Source organism: Quercus lobata, chromosome 2, assembly GCF_001633185.2.
Source record: "Quercus lobata isolate SW786 chromosome 2, ValleyOak3.0 Primary Assembly, whole genome shotgun sequence".
Lineage (NCBI taxonomy): Eukaryota > Viridiplantae > Streptophyta > Magnoliopsida > Fagales > Fagaceae > Quercus > Quercus lobata.
In genome coordinates, this window is record NC_044905.1 from 41,672,617 (window position 1) to 41,682,997 (window position 10,381).

At 34.0% G+C, this 10,381-nt stretch overlaps 1 protein-coding gene across 1 annotated transcript; it reads left to right on the forward strand.

The window, feature by feature from the left end:
- Positions 1–1,147: 1,147 nt before the first annotated feature.
- LOC115975639 (senescence/dehydration-associated protein At4g35985, chloroplastic-like) lies at positions 1,148–4,947 on the forward strand. The gene is made up of 5 exons (XM_031096507.1): positions 1,148–1,841; positions 3,542–3,669; positions 3,779–3,945; positions 4,042–4,126; positions 4,583–4,947. Exons 1-5 carry the CDS (start codon positions 1,266–1,268, stop codon positions 4,749–4,751), a joined length of 1,125 nt encoding a protein of 374 aa, XP_030952367.1. The 5' UTR covers positions 1,148–1,265; the 3' UTR covers positions 4,752–4,947.
- The last annotated feature ends 5,434 nt before the right edge of the window (positions 4,948–10,381 follow it).

Sequence of the window (10,381 nt, forward strand, 5' to 3'; positions counted from 1 at the left end):
ATATCTAAAACAAGAGAATAGAGTTTAAGTAAAAAATACTCATATTTATATATATAAATAAAAAGTCTCAAATTATTTTTCGTCTAAGGACCCCAAATGCATCAAGCCGCCTTTGAGATTATTCTACTGGCCTCAACTCTCAGCTCTCAGCTCATGGTTTTCTCCCTCTCAAACCATAAAAGGTTTCCATTTAAAAAAGAAAAAAAATTATTTTTTATCTTGCTCGAAATATATGTTTTCCCTTGCTTCAACTTTACTCTCTCATTTCCAAGCATTAGCATCCAGGTGTTGTGTAAATGCCTTGTCCTTTTGAAATTACCCATGTAAACTCTCATATATATTAGAAAAGTTCAACTATAAATTTATTAAAAAAGTTTTCAATTTTTTTTATAAAAAATGTTAAAATTATTACAAATTTTATTACAAAACCTTCAATGACGATAATTGAATTATTTTTGTGGTACAAATAAATTTTGTTATGTAACAGTATCTCTAATATCACTTTTCTCCTGTTTCGATTTATGCCCTTCAAACATTGGATCCTGGGCAACTGTGGCCCGCTACCCTCTATTTGGTTAGCAAAAGAACCTATAATTCTATAAATCCTCCTATAAATGAGTCCAAATCTTCTGTCCCACTTTTTCTGCTCCACTCTATACTCCACCAATAAAAATTTGCCATGTGTTCACCTAAATAATTAAATACTATCATTATTGACTTATTAATACAACCATTATTAATTAATAGTAGTATTTAATTAATTAGGTGAACACATGGCAAGTTTTTATTGGTGGAGTATAGAGTGGAGCAGGAAAAGTGGGACAGAAGATTTGGACTCCCTATAAATGGAGCTAGCCAAGGATAAGAAAGTCAGATGAGCCCTGTCTAATCACTGCCAACAATGGTTGTAATTAAGTTGTAACATGTAAAAGAACTCAGCAGGAGTAGTAGCGTTAAAATTTCAAATCTTGTGTTCACATTGTAGTGAGGCGTCGGCGATGACAAACCATCACATTCACATGCAATCTGTCATGCACTCATGCTCTCATTTTTTTCTCCACCGAAAGTCACATATCTTAACCCAAAATCATTCATTAGGAATAATAGGAATAGGAATAAAATAAAGCTCTACAACTCAAAAAAGAATCAATCACCGTTTCACTTTTCTTCTTAGCCAATCCGCTTTTCATCTTTTTACCTATCCCTTTATACCACAAATAGTTCCCTTCTAACCAAAGAAAGCAGCAACAACAGCTGAGAAGAAAATGGGCTGTTTCAGCTTCTGCAACTCCAAAACCCCATCTCCCATGCAAACTTCCTTCTCTGAAGCTATGCAAGAAAACCCAGAACCAAGATATCTCAAACAAGAGGTTCTTTTACGTATACCAGGAAGCAAAGTACATCTGATGGATGAAGGAGAAGCTGTAGAACTCTCTAGCGGAGAGTTTATGATTGTTAAAATCTCAGATGAGAATGTTTCTCTTGCAACTATCATAAAAGTTGGTGAGGATCTTCAGTGGCCTTTGACAAAGGATGAGCCAGTAGTGAAGGTTGATGCTTTTCATTACTTATTCTCGCTGCCAATGAAAGATGGTGATCCTCTGAGTTATGGAGTCACTTTTTTTGAGCAGTCTGGTAGCAACTTGGGCTTTCTGGACTCGTTTTTGAAGGAGCATACGTGCTTTTCTGGTTCGGAATATGCTAGAAATAAAAATGTTGATTGGAAAGAGTTTGCTCCGAGGATGGATGACTATAATAATGTGTTGGCCAAGGCAATTGCAGGGGGGACTGGTCAGATTGTCAGGGGGATGTTCAAATGCAGCAATGCTTACACCAACCAGGTTTGTTTAGGAATTAAAATATCCAAACATGCAAGATAAATGAGGAAATTTAGTTGCTTTCTTGGTTGGTGTCAGTCATCACAATTAATTGTATTAGTTCCTGAGGTTTACATTAGAAAAGAGAGAATTTTAAGATAAAAGTACCACAAAAAAGAAAAAAAACTGTTCATAAGTGACATAAACGCAATTCAGGAGTAAATTGCACCTTTTGTCCCTTAAACGTCCTGAATTCAATTTTGGTTCCACAAATTTAGAAAGAATGGTGATTGTGATTGCAATAATTGTTTGCTTTTAAAGTGACCCTGGATTGTTTGTCTTTGCTTCTGCACTTTTTTTTCGTTTATGCCTCTTTGTTTTTGTTCTGTATTGGGATTTTATTATTGAAAGTGGTCCCTTGGTTGAGTTTGTGTATATTGTTTTGCATGAAAGTGGTGCCTGATAGTCATGTTTTAAACTTAAGTATTATATTGTGTGTTTGTGTTATAGGAAGGATGATTTTGAGTTCATGATTTTGATGTGTTATGGAGGGAATTTGTGGACAGACCGAGATTTATTAAGTATGTTGGAGAAGAGATAAGGTGTTACAAAAACTGTTACTCTGATGAAGTGTCACTGATGGAGATAATATAATGGTGAGCAGGGGCGGAGCTAGGATTTTTTGTTTGGGGGGGCCAAATTTTGTTACTAATATATTAGTCTCAAGTCAAGATAAACCATCACACTCATGCATAAACGCGCATACACAAATATAAACATTAATATTTTGATACTAGAGTAGGTCATAATTTATAAATATATTGTATATAAAATTAATAACTTTCACATTTATATATTCGCAAGATAATTTTTTAGGATAATTTATCATGTTTTAAACTCCAATACTATACAAAAGCTGTCTAGTTTAATATTGAACATGTACAAAAAAACGAATTAGAGAAAACAAAAACTACCTTGTCACTATAACTACTAGATCAATTGAAAAATTCTATTGATTTTTAAGAGCATCATTGGACTAACTCAAACATTTGAGGGGGCCAACTTCTATTTTTGTAGCTAAATATTTAAATTTTTTAATACTTATACATAATATAAAATAATTTTTAAAAATTTGGGGGGGGGGGCCATGCCTTGCTGTAGCTCCACCCCTGATGGTGAGAGAGTTGGGGTACGTATGAGAAGCGTGACATTTTAGTGCATAGGATACTTGCCCTCCCCTTTGAAACAGGGATAAGACCCTTAGAGAATGATAATGATGTGGTGAACATGGTAAATGCAAGCAAAACATGGACAGAAGACGGACGGACCAAATTAATGTCTTTAAATATTTTAGGGACCAAAATTATAATTTTAAGGTAAATACATCAACTGAAGCCTAACACAACCCATATTGTTTGAGAAAAAGAAAAATAGAGAGCACAAAGCAACTAAAAAAGACATGATGTATCATATGGAATTCTTGCTAAAATTCTTCTTCAACTAGTTGAATTACTGCAAGACAAAGGGAGAAGATAACATTGCACCTAAATTCAAGCCAACAATGATTTGAAGATCTCGCGTAATTATGCTTATACTCGTTACCAGAATTACCATGTCACATCATAAAACCTAGTCTTTTAATTATGATCTGGTGAAAAAGATAAAATCTGTTTTCGCCAGAATACAAGTGTCATTCTATACATAAAGAGCAAGGACAATTGCAGGTCCAAAAAGGAGGAGAAATGATTATAACTACAGCTGTGGAGGAGAAAAATGGTGTCAAATTAAGAAGTAATAGCAATAGAAGTGCGGGTGCCACAAAGAAGAGTGGAGTCAACAAAAGCTTAAAACGGTATTTCAATTCCCAAATAATTTAACTATTTCATAAGAATATTGTGTAAACATGAATTTCTTTATACTTATGTCAAGGTTGTTATTGTTTTTTGCTGTTTGTTTCTTAGTGTGAGAAAGCTGTCCAAGATGACAGAGAAGTTAAGCAAATCCATGCTTGACGGTATTGGTTTTGCCACTGGATCAGTGATGAAACCTGTGGTTAAATCCCAAGCTGGGAAGGCATTTCTAAAAATGATGCCAGGAGAGGTCCTCTTAGCTTCACTTGATGCTGTCAGTAAGTTTAAACCTTATCAGATTTACAGCGAGAAAGTCATGTTTTAAATAGTATATAAATTCATAGAATTAAAGTGATCCATCTTGCCAATTACAGACAAGATTTTAGATGCGGCTGAAGTAGCTGAAATACAAGCTCTTTCTGCCACCTCCAGGGCAACAACTAGAATGGTTACAAAGAGGTAAATCTATAAACAAAACATATAAACGTGTGTGTATATAAGCCATTTTAGAGATATGGAGAGCAGCAAGCAGCATCTTGTGCAGAGTTCAAATATATCTTTTGATTCGTCAATTACTCGTTCATTTAAAATCTATATTACCAGATAATTAGATCATAAATTTGATCTATCTATACTTTTTGAGTAAACTTCAGTGAAGATGCATAGTTCATAGATATTTCTATGGTCTTATTACTAAATGGTATATTTTCTATACTATGATCTTTGTATTTTGAGCAGCAAGTCATAAATGATACATTTTTGTTCAAAAGCTAGAAATATTTGTCAAATTCTCTGAAGCATTCTTCGTGCTTCTTGTTTTTAATCTTTTTTTTCCCTACTAATGATAAATTTTTGATATTTTCACCCATGTGTTTTTTCATCTGTAACTTTTTATTTGCTTTTCTTGAGCACCAGATTTGGAGAAAGTGCAGGGGAGGCCACTGAGGATGTGCTTGCAACTGCAGGGCACTGTGCTGGCACTGCTTGGAATATATTCAAGATTCGGAAGGCCATCAATCCAGCATCATCTGTCTCCACGGGAGTATTGAAGAATGCTGCAAAGGACAGCAAAGGAAAATCTTAAGGGTCAATTGCATGGATTTATTTTACCGAGTTGGAACGATATGTGATAAAACTGCCTTATTATCACTTTTTTGCATTGTCTCTTAAAACTATGTAAGTGCCCAAAAGATCACTTTCACCATATGCTAGGGAGCAGTAATGCTTTTTCATATGGTGGTTATCTGTGCATTTGTGCCTCTTGTTCTTGACATGGTTTATCAAGCTAGCCATCATACAGACTCTTAACAAGGGGGTTCCCCAAGAATTTGCAACTAAAATATGTTAATTAAACATGTTTAATCTACCCGCACATGTAAATGTAAGTATGTAACTAGGCCATAGATGTTACAAGCAAGTGCAAACTCCTGATACCAACAAGTGTTCAGGCTATCGAGGAGAAGTTTTCTGACATCAAAAATCGATTTGGAGTGTCGTACAATTCCTACTTGTAAACGCACTTTGCAGTTTACATATATGAAGTTCATTCTACAGCAGATGCTGATTGCTGAACAAGGTGGCGGTCCTCTTGTCCAGTACAAGAAATAAAAGCAATGTGTCTTTAGCTTTTATGGCACCTATGTGCTTAAACCATCCGCAGGTCTTGTGCTTAAAACGACAAAGGCATAGTGTTTCCTTGAGCAAATGGCTGCCTTAACGTGTGGTAGCTAGGGGTTCATGAATAACCAAAAATTAATGGCATGGTAAATAGCACTCTAATTTGATCTTTGATTGGTATATTTTGATACATCAGTTGGCTTCATAAGTCAAGCCATAAGTCTTCTATAAGCTGAGTTAGTCCAACTTGAATTATTTGTTGATAGAAAAATAGTTCTGTATTTTATTTATATATAAAAGAACAATGATGTAGAAATTTTTATCATTGGGTGACAATTTAAGTGACCATCCATGTTTATAATAACAAAAAAAGGGTAAATTGTAAATTATACTCTAGAAATTTGGGAGTGTTTGAATTTTACAACATGATGTTTCAAAATTTTGATTTTATTTCCTAAAATTTGGAGGTGTTTGAATTTTACATCCCAACACCCCTAAAATTTAGGGAGTAAATCCAAATTTTGAAACGTTAAGGTATAAAATCCAAACACCTCCAAACTTCAAGGGGTAAAATCTAAATTTTGAAACTTCAGGATGTAAAATCCAAATATCCCAAAACTTTAGGGGTGTAATTTGCAATTTACCCAATAAAGAATAACAAGTCTCAGTCTCAAAAATTTGGGATGAACATTCTTAAAAAAAATTGTACCAGCTTCTTAAATACACAATTTTAACTTGCAAAAGAAAAAGAAAAAGAAAATAGCAATAGAAAAGTAAAAAAATAGTGAATTCCAATTTACTCAATTAGTAAAGTGTCTTGTCCTTAAACAAGGAATCTTAAGCTGAATTTGAGAGGACAATTTAAGAACCCCATTGTTGATTTTACAATGGAATTAATCAACTTATTAAATTAACCAATTATGTAATTCAGTTTGATTATTGGTTAATTACCACAGATTTAACAAGTTACCAAATAAAACAATAAATAGTAAAGCAAAGAACAATAATCTGGTGACAAAGTGGAAAACCTATGAATGCATTCGTAGGAAAAACCACTACAGGGTTTACCATCAACCCCAAGGTAAAACCCACCCAAACTTCTTGTTGCTATCTTCAGTTGTGAGTTATGTGATCATACACTACTCTAACCTTGTTGGATTCTTCTAATATGGATTTGATCCACTAATATGAACTTCATGCTCGCCACTTCAAGGACAACCTTGAAGATTTCATAGCAACTTGTTTGTGTTGATATTGTGATGTTAGCTTGATCACCTATCATTAGGGGGTGCCATTCTTTGGATTCACTTTGGTATCTTCGCTATAATGGTGAATCCAGTATAGAAACCCTAGATACAATTGGCTCTCCTCTCTTCTATTCAATTGGCTCTCCCTTCTTCTATTCAATTGGCTCTTATGAATGATCCCTTATATACTTTAGTAATTATGGTACGAATTCCAAATCATGATCCAACTTAATGGGCACTACAAGGAAAAATGTCTATTACCTGATTGCAAAAAAAAAAAAAAAAAAAAAAAAATATATATATATATATATATATATATATATATATATAGAGTGGCAATAAAGATATATTGGATCTTCAGGTTCATTTTTGTAGCAATAGTATTAATTCATTACATTAGTATTTTATCGTTGCAGTAACTTAAAATTTTTGTTGCAATAAACTATGTACACAAAGGAATTAATTATTGAAGCAAAATGTACTTTTATTGCAACTAAATGTGATGTTACAATAGGCCAAACCCAAAACAATAACTTATTGCAACAAAATATGTTGCTGCAACATGTCAATGTTGTTGCGATAACTTATTGCTACGAAACGCCATAATTGCAATGGCTAGTTTTGTTGCAATAAAATTATTTTTTAAGTATAAGAAATCATTTGTTGCAATGACTTTATTATAATGATAATTTTTGTTGCAATAACCTAGTGGCTTTCTTGGTTAAAGAGAACATGTAATGGAAGGGGATTTTCTTGGGTTTCTTGGTTCAAAAGCGGTCTTGTTCTAGAAACACCATAAAACATATTTGTAACTACCTAAATGAAATCACTATTATTAGTACTGCCACTCAAATTGAATTGAAAAGAGGACTAGATAAAAATAAGATCACTAGAAAAGGTATAATAAAAAGAACAGTAATATCACTAGAAAATAGGTGGACAAGCATTATTTTCACTACAAAAGAGTTCATAGATGAGAAAGATAGAATTGAGGCAATACCTTGTGCCCATTAATGTGAATTCAAAGAAGTCCTAAGCTCATAAAAACAAGGGATCCAGTTGAGCTTTTCAATTGGCTTTGGAATGAATGTGGTATTTGAGGCAGGTCTACTTATATATTTCCTTCAAACATATTGACTACTTGCCCCATAGTTGGCCTATCTCCAAGGTCATCTTGGATGCACCAACAATAAACTTTGCAAGCTCTAATGAGCTGCTCCATGTTGTACTTCCTTCTAATTTGTAATCTAATAGAGTTAAAAGGTCTTCCCCCTTCTTTAGTGCAATTATAACTTGAGTTGGGAAGTAGTTATCAAATTCATCATTTGGCATACCACTTCTTTTGCCAAATATAATCTCAAATAGAACTTTTCCATAGTTATATACATCAGCTTTTAAAGTGATAGCTTCAACGTTGATCCATTATTGTGCAAAATAGGACATAGTTCCTTTTAGATTGGTTAGAACCCAACTAAAATCCCGACTAATCATCTTTGTAAGACCAGAATTGACCACTTTTGGATGATACTCAACATCCAACAATTTGTTATTGGGCTTGATGTCACAATGTATGTTGAAATCTTGGAAACTCAACTCAAGGTAGGCCATCCCTCTAGCCATCCCAATTGCAATACAATATCTTGTCTTCTAATCCAAAATCTTAGAAACGTTTTGGAACGAATGAGATCCTAAAGAACCTTTTAGCATGCAATCATAAAAAAGATATCTATTTGAATCAGCTACACAAAAACCAGAAGTGTGAATTTTTGCATGGAATTGCTTGTCCCTTTGCCATTGGACATTGACATGCTATAGTATTAGTATTTTATCGTTGCAATAACTTTTAAATTTTTTTTTTGTAATAAACTATGTATTGCAACGAAATTAATTGTTAAAACAAAATGTACATTTATCACAACTAAATGTGTTGTTGCAATAGGCCAAAGTCAAAACAATAACATTATTGCTACAAAATTTTTCATTACAACACCTTAATGTTGTTGCGATAACTTATTACCAAAAAATGTCATGATTGCAATAACTAGTATCCATTATCCATACAATAACATTATTTTTAAAATATCAAAAATCTTTTGTTACAATAATTTTACTGTAACAATATATATTTTTTTCAACTTTGACTTTATTGCAACAAAAAATGTTGTAATGATCATTTTTTCTTATAGTGGGGTCTAATTAAGAATCAAGTTTCCCGAAACTCAATTGATCTATTAAGTTTCGGGTTTACAAAAAGTTCATTTAAACTAATTTTGTGTCTTCGTATTGGACGTGAAATATGCAAGACTTGTAATTTGTTCGTAATTTGCCAACACTTACGCTCTGTTTGTTTTAGCATTAACGTTTTCTGAAAAATTGATCATTTTTCAAAAAATGTTTTCTGGAAAACTATCACATTTTCTGGTGTTTGGTAATGACATTGAAAATGAGATTGAGAGCATTTTCTAGTGTTTGGTATGCTTAAATTTTTTTTGACATTTTTTATATAATTTAAAATATGTATAACATGTGTGTAGGGGTAAAGTCCCCAGATCATACAATGGGCCTTGGGCCCCCTATAGAATTCGACCACTTCCGAGGAGAAAGTGTGGGCACCAAAAGAGCTCCCGGCCCAATTCTTATGGGCCCAAAATTGTTGAAGGGGCGGTCCGAGGAGGAATGTCTCCTCGGACGTGCTAAGTATAGCTCAAACATGCACTCTGCCAGCATTAAAGATCCGCTCCAACGAGTATTAGTAGCAGGGAGGAGTCCCACAAGCCCGTAAGAGGGAAGAAAGTGTAGGATGTTGATGGGGAGACTACAGCTGCCACATTAAATGCATGACAGCTACTTTTCTGGCCGCATTAATGTAGAGAGGACTTGCGAACAGTGCTACCTTGGCTTCTACAACTCATAGAAAGATGGGGGAGGTGTCTAATGGGACGAGCACTTAAGTGAAGGTCTAGATGATCAACAAGTGTAAGGTTCTGATGACTTCCAGGGGGCTATATAGGAGACTGGAGTCCCCATGAAGAAGGGGACCGAAAAAGGGAGGAACTTAGTACAGGAGAAGGAGAGAAAGATCATAACCTTTGAATAGAGATAGGGATACACCCCATGAGTCTCCTCGGACCGTATACCCAACGGACATGAAGGAGATTTTTCTTATTTTTGATTGTTGTATGGCCCAAAGTTAACCAGCACACACTTCTTTAGGGCCTAGTTCTGTAACCTACTCTCTACAAATTCATTGTCTAGGGCTCTTTGGGTCAGAACCCCATAACTGTTGGGCCCAGGCCCCGAATCGAGACCCTACAATGTGTATTGTGTAAACTCAACTAATAAAATCAATATAAATAGTTAAAAAAAAAAAAAAAAAAACTAAGTATGAATTTTATGCTTTTAGGCTAAATAGTTCAACTTGCAAAATAGTTTAGTACAAATTGTTTGATAAATACCAAAATGCCAAATTGTCCAATCACTTAATTTATATATACTTTTAAGTTTTAAGAAGCCAAACACTGGATTTAATGTTTTCAAATTTTCTATCAAGAAGCATTCTATAGTCAAGGACTCAAGGTTTAGAATTTAATTTTTTTTTCTTGATCTTCTCAACAAATAGTTAGTTGATTACTTTATTTATGTGGCAAATAAATAAGAATGGACTCATAAGAGTATGCAAGGGCCGCCCTTTACTAACACCAACCCATAATTCCAATCCACGGTGGTTTGTTTTCCAGCAAGCTATCACAACAGATGGCGGGAAACTTGTGAAGCCTGAAATATTAGCTTCAACTACTGTTACACGATTCATAAGAAAGTTGGGTTTCTCTCCATTGAAAAATATTCCTGT

Coding starts and splice junctions, on each gene's coding strand:
- LOC115975639 (XM_031096507.1), top strand. CDS start 1,266: ATGGGCTGTTTCAGCTTCTGCAACTCCAAAACCCCATCTCCCATGCAA. Junction 3,670..3,778: donor GTCAACAAAAGCTTAAAACG/GTATTTCAATTC, acceptor TTTGTTTCTTAG/TGTGAGAAAGCTGTCCAAGA. Junction 3,946..4,041: donor AGCTTCACTTGATGCTGTCA/GTAAGTTTAAAC, acceptor TGCCAATTACAG/ACAAGATTTTAGATGCGGCT.